The sequence below is a fragment of the Convolutriloba macropyga genome, chromosome 1 (genome assembly GCF_964194025.1).
Source record: "Convolutriloba macropyga chromosome 1, txConMacr16.3, whole genome shotgun sequence".
NCBI lineage: Eukaryota > Metazoa > Xenacoelomorpha > Acoela > Convolutidae > Convolutriloba > Convolutriloba macropyga.
This window is the reverse complement of record NC_134468.1, coordinates 74,071,534-74,090,985: the sequence shown is the minus strand read 5'-3', so window position 1 is coordinate 74,090,985 and position 19,452 is coordinate 74,071,534. Positions and strand designations below refer to the sequence as shown.

Genomic DNA, 19,452 nt, shown 5'->3' with positions numbered 1-19,452 from the left:
CTCAAAATACATTTGATTGCGCCTTCTTCAAACAGCTATAATTTAGTACGTGGCTATTCATTAGTAAGACTAGGTAACAAGCAGACAAAAAAGCGAAGTGCTAAAGTATGTAATTTTTTTTTGAAACAAAATTACATTTAATGTCATGAAAGGCATTAATAACAAAAAAAGCTATTTAAATAGGGTCGTTTATTCAAAAAAAATCTCTCGAGACCTGTAATTATCCAGAATATTTCTTGCATCTACAAAAAGTACGTCAAATATGACAAAAATCACATTAGTTTACTTTTTTTTGTGAAAAACCGGTGTCGAAGCCAGTAAGGTCATAACAAATTCTTTAAAAGATTTTGGGACACCAATCCCTCTTATTCCTTTGACACCCATAATGTTATATTTGACCTGTAGTTAACTAACGAGATTAGGTAACAAAAAGAAACATAAAAAGAACAAAATTGCGAAGTTGAAAAAATTTTTTTTTTAAATTTTGGAAAACGATTGTTTTGATCGTCATGAAAGCCATCAGCTATCTACTAATATCAGAATATCGGTTCTTCTACTCTTCTATGAAAAGCCAATGAAAGCTATCACTATACAGGAAATTTCATACGACCGAAATGACAAAGTATAAATGACAGTTAGAGACAAAATTAAAAAATTCAATTGATTTCTTCAAGAAAGAGGCGTCGAGGCCGTTAAAACGATGATGTATATCTTTCAGAATTTTAATATGTTCAATTGTGCCTTATTCTGAATGCTAATTAGGTGACATGAGAACCGTCAAAAATGTGATAATGTGACAAAATTAGAAAACGTGAAAAACTGGCAAATATCAAAACAAAAAAAATCTGAAATCTTGTGGTATCAAAGCCAGAAAACAATAATTTCAGGCTTAAAACTGCAACTGAGAATAAATGTTAAATAAGTAGAAAGAAGAAGCGGTCGTTTTTTGCTGATATTAAGCTGGAAGTTGTACAAATTAAGAAAAAAAGTAGAGAAAAAGTTAATTAAGCCATTATTTATTGAAAGGTCAATTATTTTTAAAAAAAGCAACGACCATAAATTTTCAATTAAAAAACTTAATGCATTAGCTTGGAGCCGCTTAACAAGCAAATCGGTTGGACCTATCACTCCTGAGCTTTGATTTGATATGTTCTGTTTTTTATTATTAAAAAAAAAAGTCTTTTTTTTAAAAAAAAAAGACCGACTGATTAAAACCCGATTTTTTTTTGGATTGTAACAGTCCTAGAATGGCCAAAAACAAGCCCTAATAATACTTATTGTCCCTTAGGAATAACTGATTTTTCGAATGTTGTAGATATAGATAATTTGTTAGTTGAAAACTCAAAATAAATTCTGCATTTTTGATAATCAACGAGTAAAGTTGGCAAAAAACGGCAAGGTTTTAACTACAGTGCACTCTCAGCGGACTCTGAAGTAGAAATAGCCCCCCTCTGACTCTACAAAGATTTTTTGAGTGTTGTTTGGGGATGTACTGTCGGCAAATTTAATCAAAGTGGACTAAATTAGCTTATTTCGTGCTGTTTTTGATGAAAAAGTCAAAATTTTGAAAGGTTTATCCAGATTTTTTGACCAAAAAAATTAAATCAAAACAATCAACAATGCCTGTTTGTCTTCAGAAATAAAATCAACGACACTATTCTTAAAAATTTTAACAAATTTTAGCAAAATTGACGAAAATTTAGGCAAAAATTCCGGAAAATGTGAATAAACAACGTGAATTCACTCTTCTTTTCTCAGAACTTTAAACCTCGATAACTCTCTGTAGAAATCGAAAATTAAAAAAATCTTTTTAATTCCATATTCTACGCTGGATGAGCTTTCTAATGATACCAGTCTCAACTCTCTACGATGAATATATCGAGCGGCGAAAATTCACGGAACAAAAAAAACCCAGTTGAGTATATAGTTCCTCCCCCCTCAAGAGGGTCGGAACAATAATTTTGTTTTTTTACTAAGAAAAAATAAAAACAACCTTTTTCTATTGTTGAATCTATTGTTTTTTTATAAAGAAAAATAAAAACCTTTTTCTATTGTTGAATCTTGTATCTATAACTACCTTTTTGTTTTTCTTCTTCAACAGAAAACGACTTAAAAAAATACATAGAAATCAACAGAGTGCATTTTAGGACAAAAAGGGGAATTAAGTTTGTTCAAAACAATAATATGGGTATTTTTAATCCAATTATTAAGTTTTCTAGACCAAATTCCACTTGCAACTTTACTCACAATTAATCTCCAAAACCTTAGAATTTGTTTCGCCAACATTTTAAGCAGCCTCCTCTATAACTTCTCGTTAACAACTCTATTTTTATTTCTCACGGACCGTAAATAATTGAACGGTTTGATTAACAGTTTAACTCCACGTAAGTAGTTTAGGAGTAATCTTCAAACTATGCTGTAAAAATGTATGCTATAAAATCAGAAAAATTTAGGAAAAAAAAATTGTGCAAAATTCAACAGAACCTAAAGCAATTTCCGACAGATATGTAAAGGACTCATTTGACTATAAAACTAAATTAATAACCACTAGGAGGATATTTGAGAACAAAACAACAGAATGAGTAATCACTTGTACAAACACAAAAAAAACTTAACAACGTCAACTCTATCATACGACTTTTTCCCTGAGTTTGAATCGACGTCAGGGGCCTGTGCTCTTCCGATGGCTTCAAATTGATAAACCGTTTCATGTACTAGAAAAACTAGAGAAATTTTTCTAATCAATTTAAAAAATCTTTTTACAGAAGTTCAGTTTTTCTTTACTGATGCTTAATTGACTTGGAAACTTATTTTTCTGGAGTTGGGATCAAAAATAATTCAGTTCATCAAGTTCAGATTCCAATAGCATGATATATTCAATATTTAAAAAATCATCGAAGAAATTTTTCGAATATTTTTTTACTTCATACGTTTTCTTCGATTCGTAGCGTAAAATAATGCATAATAAGAGTGCATGCCTTTGAAAATTTAACTTTTGAAAATTAACTTTGAACGTTAACTTTAATGAGACTGCACGTATGACGGCCCAACTATAGGAAATATGAAATAAAAACAACTTAAAACAAAACTTGTCAAAACACAAAAACAAAAAACATTTAGTTTTTTGAATTTATTTTATTTCTTTCCGTTTGAACATTTATTGAATTAACTTAATTATTTTTATTTCAAAATGATCATTACCGATTGACCAGAATAGCATAGTTAAAATCAGAACACAATGTCCAAAAAGGGAAACAACTTTGATTGCAACTATTTTCAATGAATTCTTAAGCTAACCATGAAGATGAAGTCCAAACACTTTGTTCTTTTTTATGTTACAACAGTTCAAATCAACAAAACCAAATTTCGAGATACTCTACTATTTCTCTGAGCAGACAATTATTTGCGATTGATTACATTTGTAGAACATCGAGTATTCGTGTATAGCTGTTTTGTCATGCAAAATAAAGGACAATGCAAATAGCTTTATATTTGGTAAAATTATATCAATTTCACGGTTCTTCATTTTTGAGCTTAGTTTATTACATTAATAAATGTACTCAATATTTCTCCGCAAAAGTATTGTGACCTTTACAAAATTGATAACGAAAAAAACTCTTCTGTCAGAACAAATAATTTTAGAAGACGTCACGGATGAAAAAAGTGCCATTTTTGTCTGATTTGAGTGATTTCAAAGATGTCAATATCGAAAACTTAAAGGGGTTAGAAGAGAATCTAAGTTTCAGGAAATGAAAAAAATAATCTAAACGAAAGATGTGAAAAATATTTTTAAGCTATACAAAGCTATTTTAACTGTTTTAGGACCTTTTCCGTTTATGCACCCCCAGAGTACAGTGTACAGAGTGTGTGCCATTCCTTAGTAAATCGTTAGGATGTTGCAAATAAAAGGCACCCACTATGATTGGGGGCACAACGGAAAAGATCCGTTTTTTTATCTCTGTATTTTCAAATTTACCCCCAAATTTTTGTTCTCCAATATTAAAAAAAAATCTGAACAGATTGAATATGTAAATAATCTAAGGATCCATAGTTTCGAGCTAAATTGATGCATAATTAAATTAAAGAACTCAAAAAATTAAATAACTTGAATTTTAAAAGTTCATCAATACTCTGCTTCTGCTGAATTCCCGGTTTTATTTTGAGTAACATTTTCAAATTGTTAAACCATTCCGTCACTTTGAAAAGGCAACCATTCGAATGAAACACCACCACAAAAACTCAGCGATAAAGTATCAGTTTATCAAAACGATAAAAAGAATAATTTTTAAACGATTTGGTAGCTCTCAATTTTCAAAATCAATTCCAATTCAAATTCAAAAATGGTTCTTAGAGCTTAAGCTTAGCTAGAGATTTTTGTTCCGACCCCTCTTGAAGGGGAAGGAACTATACACTCAAACGGGTTTTTTTGTTCAGTCAATTTTGGCCGATCGATATATTCATCGTAGATAGTTGAGACTGGTATCATTAGAAAGCTTGTCCAGCGTAGAATATGGAATTAAAAAGATTTTTTCAATTTTCGTTTTTTACAGGGAGTTATCGAGGTTTAAATTTTTTCTGAAAGTGATGATGATTTTTGTTTGTGAAAACAAAAAAAATCACAGAAATATTGTAGGCTATTTTTATTATTTTTTCTTTGTCAAAAATTCTGGCTAAATATTTCAAAATTAAGACTTTTTCTTCGAAAACAGCACGAAATAAGTTTTTTAGTCCATTTTGATTAAATTTACAGGAAGTAAAGACCCAAGCGCCACTAACACAATTTTTGTAGACTCAAAAGGGGTTTTTTACTTCCAATTCCGTTGAGAGTGCTCTGTAATTAGAACTTCGCCGTTTTTTGCTAAATTTATTCGTTGATTATCAAACACGCAGCATCTATTTTTGACTTTTTAACTAACAAAAAATCAATATCTATAACATTCGAATAATTAAGTGTTTTTAAAGAACAAACAGCATTAGCAAGGCTAGTTTTGGACCAATCTTGGACTGGTATAATCAAAAATAATCAGGATTGTAAACAGTCGGTCTTTTTTTATAAAAAAAATTCGATCTCTTCTACAATAATTAAAAAACGAAACATTTCAAAAAAGCTCACTAATAATAGTTCCATTTGGGTTCCTAATTAGCTCCACATTATTGTATCTATTTGATTACTTGAAAGCTTATAGTCGTTTTGACTTTTAAAATATTTGATTTTCAAATAAATAATGTTTATTGAACTTTTGCCTCTATTTTTCTCTTCCTTTGGCCAACTTGTAGCTTATTGTCCGCAATGAATAATGACAATATTGTTGTCAAAGGAAGGTTTCAAACAATGGGCATTAGTGTCACACAATCTAATGTTTTTAAATAATTCGTTGACTTTACTGGCTTCGACACGAAAAAAAGTAAATTAATTTTTGATTTTTGTCATGTTTGACGTCCTTTTTCTAGACATAAAACATATTCTGGATAATTGCAATTCTCATTGGCTTCTTTTTGAAGAATATACGAACCTAACTAAATTTTTTATTCTGTAATTAATGGCGTTCATGTCTTTGGAAATATTTTATTTTTCGAAAAAAATTAAAGCTCTACTTATTTTTGCATTTTGTTTTGCATTTTTGTCTACTTGTTACCCAGCTTCATTAACGAGAGGCCACGTAATACATTATCGCTGGTTGCAGAAAGTGCGATTGAACACATTTTGATGGCCATAGTATGGCTTTACGGTTTCGAAAGCATTTTCTGCCAAGTTTTATTTGATTTTTTGTTTGTTGTCTATATGTTCTTTTTGTAACCGCGTAAAAAATTCAGTACCGGCAGCTCTTAATTCTTTCCATGGAAGCATTGGTAATCGTACACCTATGGGATATTTTATTTGATTTCTAATGGTTTTCATTATTTCGAAATTAATTTAAAAAAATAAGAGAATTTTTCAACTTTACTGTTTTTGTTCTTTGTCTAATTGTTACCAAGCCTTTTTATTGACTACTCCCATATGTTTTCTGGTGAATTACAAGTTATTTGGTAGTACAAGTTATCCTCATTTGGTAGACAATCAAGTCAAAATTGTGGATGAGCGGGGTCGGAACCTTATATGCGATCGCACATTACCGAGTCGCCTTGTTTCTTTTTAAAACTCCAAAAATTTCAAGCAGAATATACAATTACCACTCAGATTGGTAGCTTCCTTCTAAGCGAAGAGTTTTGCTGCTCTAATCGAAGTGAGTTTTTACCGTTTTGATCGAAATAACTATATTAGCAACAGAACTAAATCTATCAGAATTTCAAAATGCACATTTCCTTAATTATCAGCCATTCCGCAATTACTGTTCTGTGCTCCGGAAATTTTCATTACACAAGACATCAGAAAATTAAAATATCTGATAATTACAACAAAATTGTGAAGGATGCCAAAAATGTCAAAAGCACTCTTAAACATGCTTTAACAAGCTCTTAAAATCTGTCGGATGAATGAAATGAAATCATTTAACACGAAAGAATTTTACAACACAAAGCACACTGGATTTTAAAAGGACCTTCCGGTTACAAAAGTTTGCCAATCAAACTGCTCAAACTTTAAAACGTTAGAAAAAGGAAACAACAACGAAATTTCAAATACTTAAAATATGTAACTAACTCTGGACTGGACGTTCGTACTTCTGACAAACGACAGGTGGAGGACATTTGTCCCTATTATCATCCAGGGTATTAGCCCTATTATTAGATGGGTACAATGTCACTAAGTATCGCTAAGATTTAAAATAAAAAACGTAGCGCGAAAAGTCCTGACCTAAAATTCAAAGAAATTTCATAGACTAAACAAAAAACTAGACCCCGAACGCACAACTAATGGATTGAGAAAACCATTTAAAAAGAAATCAGATAAAAAATCCACAAAACAGAGAAAAGAGCGACATATTTCCGGAATAATTGCGAAATAATAGACTAGCGTGCCGTATCATAGAGATAGAAACAGATACAGATATAACTTGAAAAAGTTCTGGACGCCGATAAAAAAAGCTATGTTAAAAAAGTCAGCAATAAATTATTAAAGCTTGTTAAAATTCATTGCGCAGAAGCCTTTCCATTAGGGACCTTTATTACACATATGAGTTCTTTTGACTTTTAAATTTAAAAAAAAACTTAAATTTTAATGTGCAAAAAACATTTTATTGAGTGAGGTAAGTCACTTATGACAAATTTAATCAAGCAAAAAAAATTTTGCTACCGAGATTGAGAAATGACGTCAGGCGCGCAAAGGCCGTCAGTGAGAGGAAGAAGTAATTCAGAAAATCTGACTTTTTCGGCTTTGCTGTGTTAACAAATGTTAAACGAAAAAGAGCGTCAGACGACAAAACAAAAAAAACCAAGAGAACCGCAAAATAGCTCCGCTCAGCTTACAGCTTAACAGCTATAAAAATGGATCTCAGAAAGCCGCATTAAACAACAAACCACTAGCCAGAAAGCAAATTTTTGTTCGAACACCATTTTCTCTCCAATTTGAAAAAGAGCAAAAAAATTTCACGCATCAAAACCACTAGCTTTTCCGCTCGACTTTCTATCTCGACGTGACCAAAATCATTACACAAATTTGACTTCAAAAGTCATAAAAATGTGTGAACAGATCTTAAAAAAACATAGCCGAAAAAATTCCAGAAACGACGCGAAGGAGAAAATCAACCATCCTAGCTGACATAATAATTATCTAACTTAAATACACTAATCACTTTGAAACAATAACATGAAAATGAACAATGAAAAAACATCGGACCAGAAAGCATCCGATAACAATTTTTTTATAAGTTGCAACTCCAAAACAACTTTTGGCAAAAGACCATGCGACACGTTTAGATTTTATTCATTTAACAACCACAAAGTGAAAGAGAAAGTCATTGGAAATTCAAGTAGAAAAATGTAGAGCTGAAGAAATCGAAGGCTAATAGAAGGGCCAAAAGACCAAAGGAAACAAAATTTTCTGCGAAAATTTGACAAAATTTGGCTACAAATTATGGATACGTCAGAAATTTGTATTACTTTTCATTGAAAAGTTCAGTGTCTAAGTTCCAGTAGCTCAACACCTGTAGAAAAACTCAGAATAAAAAATTGAACAGTAAAAACTAGGAAAAAGCACGAAATCAGAATAAATTAGCAAATCAAAAGCAAAAAAAAACAATCAAACATCTGCCACAATCTGCCTTACTAATTACTTACTATTACTGCCTGACTTAAAAATTACTTACTCAATTATCTTCACCAAAACAACTCCAGCCCAAAATCAAAACAAACAAAATGCAGCAAAAATAACTAATTTGCAGCAAAGACATCCCCATTTGCCATAAAAATTTGAAGAACACAAAAAGAGATACGGTTGCGAAGGCTAGATGATAGACGGATTCAAATAGACATGTGGAGGATGGTTGACAAAGGGAGTGGGAGGGGGTAATGGGGGGGGGGGGGCTGATTGCAGGGGGTGGGGCTGACTGTGTGCGGTCAAACTTTTGAAGTTAAAAACCTCCCTTCACAACACCATAAAATTGTCTCCTCAAAACAATATTGGCGAACACATTCTCAGCGTATAGAAAGGCTTAGGGCTCTAAGAGCCCTAAGCTTTACTATAGAGCCCTAAGCCCTGTTCATCCAGTTTTTGAGGACGAAAAGTCAAATGGGTTAGACGAAAAATCGGTCAAGCAAAAAAAATCGCATAAAAAAGACAACAGGACTAATATAATTGCTACAAACTTCGTTTGGGAGCAATTATTTACTTGGTATCTAAAAACTCTTTAAGTAATAAGCATCTATTCAAGTCCCACACAAAGCACAAACAAAACAAAAAGCAAAAAATCGCTTAAATTCGCCATAATTAAGCTAAATAGCAAAAAACCTTCCAATTGGTATAAAATTCATAATAAAAACCAGAAACCTTCAAACCACCTTCAAAACAACCAAACAATAAAAAACGATTTTAAAAAGCGGCACGTGAACAAAAAATTTCGCTCGCTTATAGATTTTTTTCACTCCTCAATTTCTCGCTCTCTCGAAAACAGCAGTATGAACAAAAACCACTCTCTGATCGCTCCACTCTTCAATTTTTTTCAGCACCCACTCCAAAATTTTTCACGCCTTGCATCTGCTTCAAAACTCACTCCAATAAAAGTGATTAAAAAGGACTTCTCCAATACTTCTCTTCGAGCCGTATAAAGACATTATGTAGTACAATGCTGCATAATAAGTCAGCAGATCAAATTCCGAATGAGAAAAATTATCGCGCAAACATCAAGTCAAGCATGAAAAGGCACACAAAAAGTGAACTTTGTTTGAGAGCAGTTTATTGCGATCAGAGATCCTTAGAAAAAATTTGAAATCAAAGATAATAAGAGGTGATAGTATCCAGAAAACTATGAAATATAACACTGGCTTATCACAAAAAGTAGATATATCACTCATAGCATGACCTGAAAGTCTCGAATGCAGGCAGCAATTTTAGCTAATTGACGCCACACTTATTTGGCACATTGAAACACTTATCATCCGAGTAGAGACAAAATCATAGATCTGTAATCTCATCAACATAAATAGTTGAATAAAGCAATTCCATACTGGAAATATAAACTATTTGCTACGACAATCAAAACTTACGTTTCAATTTCATCTTCAGACTCTTTGGGAAGATCAACAAGTAATTTTGCACAATCTTGTTCTCTAGAAACAACTGGCCGGTCAGAATTCTCGTTTGCATCCCCATCCTTCTGTTCTTCAACAGTGTGTTCTTTGTCCCTTTCTGAGTTCTCCTGGCCTTCTGTGTCCTTAGATGGGGACGGGAGAAAGAACTGGTTGTCCGCTTTCCTCTTTTCCGCAGTCTCAATGAAATCCAAGTTCACAAGATATATCCCAACGGAGTCGTTTGAAGTCTGACAAAGCAAAGGAATTTCGGTTTTAGGCGCCAAAAATATCTCACACAAAATATCTCGTTTTCTCCGCTTTAACAGAAAAGGTGATTGAACTACTTTGTTATTTCACTGTTTGCCAAGTTGTTACGCTGCAAAATGTCGTCGCATTTTCATGGACAGAAAACCAAAAATAACAAAAATGCAAAATTATACGTGAAAAATAGGTTTTCAGGCCAAATATAGAAAAAAAGACCACCAAAAATTTCAAGAATCCGAAAAAATTGAATACACAATTTTCTAAAAGATCCATAATCCATACTGGAACGAATCAGAGGGCCGCCTAACTCTTTCCAGAGAAATTTCAGATCAAGTCAGAATTTCAAAAATATGGAATTTTCTTATGAAACTCTGCAAAAATGTCAGTTTGAAGAAGGGCAAACAAAAGTTTTTAAATGGTGTATTGATAAGCTCCAGAAGCTTTCCTCTTTCTGGAAGAATCATGTTTTGATTGATGAAAGTGGAGAGCGAATCTCAAGCAATGGAATTTTCAAAAGAAATAGAACAATTTCTGTTATAAACATAGCTGACAGATTGCCAGAAAATAGCCCCAATAGCTGCGCATATCTGCAGTCTCAGAAGAACAGTAATAAAAGACCAACCAAAAAAGAACTCTCTTCATTAAAAGATGAGATGTTATATTTTGATGAAGAATCTTCATAAGTTATTGCTGCCTCTATTAGCTGCTCTCAAATAACCTTTACTAGCAGGCCCGCAAAACCAGAACCATAAAATTATAAACACGAATAAAGGTTTAAAAGAAGTAAAGGCTTCTGTTTCGCACCAACTCGGGCTCGAACCCATGCCCCTCGTGTAACAGCAATAGCTCTCACAACTTAAGCTATCTATGTGTATTGCACTTGTCTTTTGCTCTTCCTACAACAAATTTCTGGATAATGGCGTTTGTGAATTGCTTGTTTTTGCTATACCGCAAGCTTAATCAGCGCAATATCTGTATATACGGAGCTTAAAACGGATGGTAAAGCGCGTCTCAAAACGCATCTATTACGCTATGATGCATGATTAAGAACCCCTTACGTTGACTATTGTGCTCAATTGCGACTGATATTTACAAAAAAAAGAAAAGAAAAAACGACTAAAAATACTCAAAACTTAATTTCATAGCAATTTTATGGATAATGGTAACAGAAAAACACTTCAAACTTCCGATTGGCAGTCTTTCATCTTACGAACTGCGCTATAACCACTACAAACCACAGTTTCTCACAAGCGCTTCGATCTGACCAATAAACATATTTCAGATTGAGAGCATCTGAGATTACGCAAAAAAACACACGTTTAAAATAATAACCCCAAATTAGTTCGGGAGGAATTAAACAACACGTAGTACCCAGGACAGTCAACCCTCCCTCTTGTCGAGCATAGTTTCTCGAGCCCTCGTGGTAACTGCACCTGATTAACAGTCTTTTGTCCCAGGTTCGGTTCTCACCCATCTACTTTAGTTTAGCCGTTTAGGTCCTTGAACTCTCTCCATGTATTCGCTTAACCACGCTGCTCAATGTGAAATGCTAAATTTTCATGTCTCCAAAAAAAGAGTACTCGGCACGGGTTCGAGCCCTCGACCCTGAGATTAGCAGTCATCCATCTTATCGACTGCGCTATAACGACTACATACCACGTTTCTCACAATCGCTTTAATCGAATCAATAAAAATACTTCAGATTGAGTGCAATTGAGCTCAAGCAAAAATTGAAAAGTAAAGAGTCAAAAACTTGTACAGCTAAAAGATTGCAGAAAACACACATTTACAATAAGAACTTCAAAATTAGTTCGGGAGCAAAGAAAAAACACGTAGTACCCAGGACAGTCAATCCTCCCTCTTGGCGAGCATGCTTTGAAGCCTTCTTAGCCTCGTGGTGACTGCACCTGACTAACAGTCTTTTGTCACAGGTCCGGTTCTCCTCCATCTACTTTGAGCCTTTTAGGTCATTGAATTCTCTAGATATGCTCGCTCAACCATGCTGCTCAATGCGGCTCTTAAAAATGCACTTCAAGAGGCTCCTTAGACATGCGAAAATTTTGTCCAAAATTAGAGATCACGCAATTAATATATACGATTAGCATTTTTCTTTTTAAAACACACAGCAACATAAAAACGACTCAACGTCGCAAGAAGTACCTGAACCATAGGCGGAATGGTGTTGATTAGAAAATTTTATGTATACAAAAATAAGAGTATTCGACACGGGTTCGAACTCTCGACCCTCGGCTCAGCAGTCATCCATCTTACCAACTGCGCTATAACGACTACACACGTTTCTCAAAATCACTTTTATCGTATCAATAAACATATTTCAGATTGAGAGCAATTGAGTTCAAGCAAAAATTGAAAAGTAAGCTTAAAAATCTTATTTGAACACTCAGAGTGTTCTCGAATAGCGCAGAACCTGTGCGCAAAACGGCTAAAGCATTTCAGAAAAACACACGTTTATCATGAGAACTTCAAACTTAGTTCGGGCGGAATTAAAAAACACTTAGTACCCAGGACAGTCAATCCTGCCTTTTGGCTCTCACCCAACTACGTTGAGCCTCTTAGGTCATTGAACTCTCTCGATATGTTCGAATAACCATGCTGCGCAATGCGGCTCTTAACATGCGCTTCGAGAGGCCCCTTAAACATACAAAAATCTTGTCCAAATATAGAGCTCACGCGTTTATTATATAGGATTAGCATTTTTTTCTAAAACACACAGCAACATAAAAACGACTCAACGTCGCAAGAAGTACCTGAACAAAAGGCGGAATGGTGTTGATTAGAAAATTTCATGTATACAAAAATAAGAGTATTTGACACGGGTTCGAACTCTCGACCCTCAGCTTAGCAGTCATCCATCTTACCAACTGCGCTATAACGACTACATACCACGTTTCTCACAATCGCTTTTACCGTATCAATAAACATGTTTCAGATTGAGAGCAATTGAGATCAAGGAAAATTTGAAAAGTAGAGGGTCAAAAACTTAGTTGAAAGCTAAGACTGCTCTAGAATAGCGTAGAATCTGTACGGCTAAAATATTGCAGAAAACACGTTTACAATAGGAACTTAAAACTTAGTTCGGGAGCAAATAAAAAACACGTAGTACCCAGGAGAGTCAATCCTCCCTCTTGGCGAGCATAATTTGAGGCCCTCTTAGCCTGGTGATAACTGCACCTGACTAACAGTCTTTTGACCCAGGTTCGGTTCTCAACCATCTACTTTGAGCCTTTCAGGTCATTGAATTCTCTAGATATGCTCGCTTAACCATGCTGCTCAATGCGGCTCTTAAAATGCACTTCGAGAGGCCCCTTAAAAATGCAAAAATTTTGTCCAAATTGAGAGCTCACGCGTGTAATATATAGGATTAGCAGTTTTCTTTCTAACACACACAGGAACATAAAACGACTCAGCGTCGCAAGAGGTGCTCTCGAACAACAGGCGGAAAGATGTTGATTAGATATTTTCATGTCTACAAAAAGAAGGGTACCCGACACGGTTTCGAACCCTCAACCCTCAGATCAGCAGTCATCCATCTTACCAACTGTGCTATAACGACTACATACGTTGCTCAAAATCGCTTTTATCGTATCAATAAACATGTTTCAGATTGAGAGCAATTGATATCAAGCAAAATTTGAAAAGTAGAGGGTCAAAAACTTAGTTGAAAGCTAAGGCTGCTCTAGAATAGCGTAGAATCTGTACGGCTAAAATATTGCAGAAAACACGTTTACAATAGGAACTTAAAACTTAGTTCGGGAGCAAATAAAAAACACGTAGTACCCAGGAGAGCCAATCCTCCCTCCTGGCAAGCATAATTTGAGGCCCTCTTAGCCTGGTGGTAACTGCACCTGACTAACAGTCTTTTGACCCAGGTTCGGTTCTCAACCATCTACTTTGAGCCTTTCAGGTCATTGAATTCTCTAGATATGCTCGCTCAACCATGCTGCTCAATGCGGCTCTTAAAAATGCACTTCGAGAGGCTCCTTAAACATGCAAAAATTTTGTCCAAATTGAGAGCTCACACGTGTACTATATAGGATTAGCAGTTTTCTTTCTAACACACACAGGAACATAAAACGACTCAGCGTCGCAAGAGGTGCTCTCGAACAACAGGCGGAAAGATGTTGATTAGATATTTTCATGTCTACAAAAAGAAGGGTATCCGACACGGTTTCGAACCCTCAACCCTCAGATCAGCAGTCATCCATCTTACCAACTGTGCTATAACGACTACATACGTTTCTAAAAATCGCTTTTATCGTATCAATAAACATGTTTCAGATTGAGAGCAATTGAGATCAAGCAAAATTTGAAAAGTAGAGGGTCAAAAACTTAGTTGAAAGCTAAGACTGCTCTAGAATAGCGTAGAATCTGTACGGCTAAAATATTGCAGAAAACACGTTTACAATAGGAACTTAAAACTTAGTTCGGGAGCAAATAAAAAACACGTAGTACCCAGGAGAGTCAATCCTCCCTCTTGGCGAGCATAATTTGAGGCCCTCTTAGCCTGGTGGTAACTGCACCTGACTAACAGTCTTTTGACCCAGGTTCGGTTCTCAACCATCTACTTTGAGCCTTTCAGGTCATTGAATTCTCTAGATATGCTCGCTTAACCATGCTGCTCAATGCGGCTCTCTAAATGTACTTCGGGAAGCCCCTTAAATATGCAAAAATTTTGTCCAAATTGAGAGCTCACGTGTGTAATATATAGGATTAGCAGTTTTCTTTCTAACACACACAGGAACATAAAACGACTCAGCGTCGCAAGAGGTCCTCTCGAACAACAGGCGGAAAGATGTTGCTTAGATATTTTCATGTCTACAAAAAGAAGGGTATCCGACACGGTTTCGAACCCTCAACCGTCAGCTCAGCAGTCATCCATCTTACCAACTCTGCTATAACGACTACATACGTTTCTCAAAATCGCTTTTATCGTATCAATAAACATGTTTCAGATTGAGAGCAATTGAGATCAAGCAAAATTTGAAAAGTAGAGGGTCAAAAACTTAGTTGAAAGCTAAGGCTGCTCTAGAATAGCGTAGAATCTGTACGGCTAAAATATTGCAGAAAACACGTTTACAATAGGAACTTAAAACTTAGTTCGGGAGCAAAAAAAATACACGTAGTACCCAGGAGAGCCAACCCTCCCTCTTGGCGAGCATAATTTGAGGCCCTCTTAGCCTGGTGGTAACTGCACCCGATAAACAGTCTTTTGACCCAGGTTCGGTTCTCAACCATCTACTTTGAGCCTTTCAGGTCATTGAATTCTCTAGATATGCTCGCTCAACCATGCTGCTCAATGCGGCTCTTTAAAATGCACTTCGAGAGGCTCCTTAAACATGCGAAAAATTTGTCCGAAATTAGAGCTCACGCATTTAATATATAGGATTAGCATTTTTCTTTTTAAAACACACAGCAACATAAAAACGACTCAACGTCGCAAGAAGTACCTGAACAAGAGGCGGAATGGTGTTGATTAGAAAATTTCATGTATACAAAAATAAGAGTATTCGACACGGGTTCGAACTTTCGACCCTCAGCTTAGCAGTCATCCATCTTACCAACTGCTATATAACGACTTCATACGTTTCTCAAAATCGCTTTTATCGTATCAATAAACATATTTCAGATTGAGAGCAATTGAGATCAAGCAAAAATTGAAAAATAAGCGTAAAAATCTTAGTTGAAAACAAAGAGTGTTCTCGAATAGCGCAGAACCCGTGCGGCTAAAGCATTGCAGAAAAACACACGTTTATCATGAGAACTTCAAACTTAGTTCGGGCGGAATTAAAAAACACTTAGTACCCAGGACAGTCAATCCTGCCTTTTGGCTCTCACCCAACTAAGTTGAGCCTCTTAGGTCATTGAACTCTCTCGATATGTTCGCATAACCTTGCTGCGCAATGCGGCTCTTAACATGCGCTTCGAGAGGCCCCTTAAACATGCAAAAATTTTGTCCAAATGTAGAGCTCACGCGTTTATTATATAGGATTAGCATTTTTCTTTTTAAACACATAGCAATATAAAACGACTCAACGCTGCAAGAAAAGCCTGAACAAAAAGCGGAATGATGTTGATTAGAAAATTTCATGTATACAAAAATAAGAGTATTCGACACGGGTTCGAACTTTCGACCCTCAGCTCAGCAGTCATCCATCTTACCAACTGCGCTATAACGACTACACACGTTTCTCAAAATCGCTTTTATCGTATCAATAAACATATTTCAGATTGAGAGCAATTGAGTTCAAGCAAAAATTGAAAAGTAAGCTTAAAAATCTTAGTTGAACACTCAGAGTGTTCTCGAATAGCGCAGAACCTGTGCGCAAAACGGCTAAAGCATTTCAGAAAAACACACGTTTATCATGAGAACTTCAAACTTAGTTCGGGCGGAATTAAAAAACACTTAGTACCCAGGACAGTCAATCCTGCCTTTTGGCTCTCACCCAACTACGTTGAGCCTCTTAGAACATTGAACTCTCTCGATATGTTCGCATAACCATGCTGCGCAATGCGGCTCTTAACATGCGCTTCGAGAGGCCCCTTAAACATACAAAAATTTTGTCCAAATTTAGAGCTCACGCGTTTATTATATAGGATTAGCATTTTTTCTAAAACACACAGCAACATAAAACGACTCAACGCTCCAAGAAAAGCCTGAACAAAAGGCGGAATGATGTTGATTAGAAAATTTCATGTCTACAAAAAGACGGGTACCCGACTCGGGATCGAACCCTCGACCCTCAGAAAAGCAGTCCTCCATCTTACCAACTGCGCTATAGCGACTACATACCACGTTTCTCACAATCGCTTTTATCGTATCAATAAACATGTTTCAGATTGAGAGCAATTGAGATCAAGCAAAATTTGAAAAGAAGAGGGTCAAAAACTTAGTTGAAAGCTAAGACTGAGCTAGAATAGCGTAGAATCTGTACGGCTAAAATATTGCAGAAAACACGTTTACAATAGGAACTTAAAACTTAGTTCGGGAGCAAATAAAAAACACGTAGTACCCAGGAGAGTCAATCCTCCCTCTTGGCGAGCATAATTTGAGGCCCTCTTAGCCTGGTGGTAACTGCACCTAACTAACAGTCTTTTGACCCAGGTTCGGTTCTCAACCATCTACTTTGAGCCATTCAGGTCATTGAATTCTCTAGATATGCTCGCTTAAACATGCTGCTCAATGCGGCTCTTTAAATGCATTTCGAGAGGCCCCTTAAACATGCAAAAATTTTGTCCAAATTGAGAGCTCACGCGTGTAATATATAGGATTAGCAGTTTTCTTTCTAACACGCACAGGAACATAAAAGGACTCAGCGTCGCAAGAGGTGCTCTCGAACAACAGGCGGAAAGATGTTGCTTAGATATTTTCATGTCTACAAAAAGAAGGGTACCCGACACGGTTTCGAACCCTCAAACCTCAGATCAGCAGTCATCCATCTTACCAACTGTGCTATAACGACTACATACGTTTTTAAAAATCGCTTTTATCGTATCAATAAACATGTTTCAGATTGAGAGCAAATGAGATCAAGCAAAAATTGAAAAGTAAGCGTAAAAATCTTAGTTGAAAACTAAGAGTGTTCTCGAATAGCGCAGAATCTGTGCGACTAAAGCATTGCAGAAAAACACACGTTTACTATGAGAACTTCAAACTTAGTTCGGGCGGAATTAAAGAACACTTAGTACCCAGGACAGTCAATCCTGCCTTTTGGCTCTCACCCAACTACGTTGAGCCTCTTAGGTCATTGAACTCTCTCGATATGTTCGCATAACCATGCTGCGCAATGCGGCTCTTAACATGCGCTTCGAGAGGCCCCTTAAACATACAAAAATTCAGTCCAAATTTAGAGCTCACGCGTTTAACATATAGGATTAGCGCATTTTTTCTAAAACACACAGCAACATAAAACGACTCAACGCTCCAAGAAAAGCCTGAACAAAAGCCGGAATGATGTTGATTAGAAAATTTCATGTCTACAAAAAGAAGGGTACCCGACTCGGGATCGAACCCTCGACCCTCAGAAAAGCAGTCCTCCATCTTACCAACTGGGTTATAATAACTACAGACCACCTTTTTTCACAAACGCCTTTATCGTATCAATAAACATGTTTCAGTTTGAGAGCAATTGAGATCAAGCAAAATTTGAAAAGTAGAGGGTCAAAAACTTAGTTGAAAGCTAAGACTGCTCTAGAATAGCGTAGAATCTGTACGGCTAAAATATTGCAGAAAACACGTTTACAATAGGAACTTAAAACTTAGTTCGGGAGCAAATAAAAAACACGTAGTACCCAGGAGGGTCAATCCTCCCTCTTGGCGAGCATAATTTGAGGCCCTCTTAGCCTGGCGGTAACTGCACCTGACTAACAGTCTTTTGACCCAGGTTCGGTTCTCAACCATCTACTTTGAGCCTTTCAGGTCTTTGAATTCTCTAGATATGCTCGCTTAACCATGCTGCTCAATGCGGCTCTTTAAATACACTTCGAGAGGCCCCTTAAATATGCAAAAATTTTGTCCAAATTGAGAGCTCACGAATTTATTATATAGGATTAGCATTTTTCTTTTTAAAACACACAGTAACATAAAAACGACTCAACGTCGCAAGAAGTACCTGAAGAAGAGGCGGAATGGTGTTGATTAGAAAATTTCATGTATACAAAAATAAGAGTATTCGACACGGGTTCGAACTCTCGACCCTCAGCTTAGCAGTCAACCATCTTACCAACTGCGCTATAACGACTACATACCACAATCGCTTTTATCGTATCAATAAACATGTTTCAGATTGAAAGCAATTGAGATCAAGCAAAATTTGAAAAGTAGAGGGTCAAAAACTTAGTTGAAAGCTAAGACTGCGCTAGAATAGCGTAGAATCTGTACGGCTAAAATATTGCAGAAAACACGTTTACAATAGGAACTTAAAACTTAGTTCGGGAGCAAATAAAAAACACGTAGTACCCAGGAGGGTCAATCCTCCCTCTTGGCGAGCATAATTTGAGGCCCTCTTAGCCTGGTGGTAACTGCACCTGACTAACAGTCTTTTGACCCAGGTTCGGTTCTCAACCATCTACTTTGAGCCTTTCAGGTCATTGAATTCTCTAGATATGCTCGCTTAACCATGCTGCTCAATGCGGCTCTTTAAATACACTTCGAGAGGCCCCTTAAATATGCAAAAATTTTGTCCAAATTGAGAGCTCACGCATTTATTATATATTAGCATTTTTCTTTTTAAAACACACAGTAACATAAAAACGACTCAACGTCGCAAGAAGTACCTGAAGAAGAGGCGGAATGGTGTTGATTAGAAAATTTCATGTATACAAAAATAAGAGTATTCGACACGGGTTCGAACTCTCGACCCTCAGCTTAGCAGTCAACCATCTTACCAACTGCGCTATAACGACTACATACCACAATCGCGTTTATCGTATCAATAAACATGTTTCAGATTGAAAGCAATTGAGATCAAGCAAAATTTGAAAAGTAGAGGGTCAAAAACTTAGTTG

The 19,452-nt window shown here is 35.8% G+C and overlaps 2 protein-coding genes across 2 annotated transcripts in view; both read right to left on the bottom strand.

Annotated features, from left to right (window-relative positions):
* Positions 1–19,452, bottom strand: part of LOC142342481 (mitochondrial potassium channel ATP-binding subunit-like) — a 230,834-nt gene that overhangs the window by 57,487 nt on the left and 153,895 nt on the right. The window lies entirely within an intron of this gene.
* Positions 1–19,452, bottom strand: part of LOC142351439 (histone-lysine N-methyltransferase SETDB1-B-like) — a 123,364-nt gene that overhangs the window by 18,761 nt on the left and 85,151 nt on the right. The window contains exon 12 of the mRNA XM_075403449.1: positions 9,640–9,911. Coding sequence (XP_075259564.1) covers positions 9,640–9,911 — 272 coding nt within the window. The remainder of the gene's footprint in view (positions 1–9,639; positions 9,912–19,452) is intronic.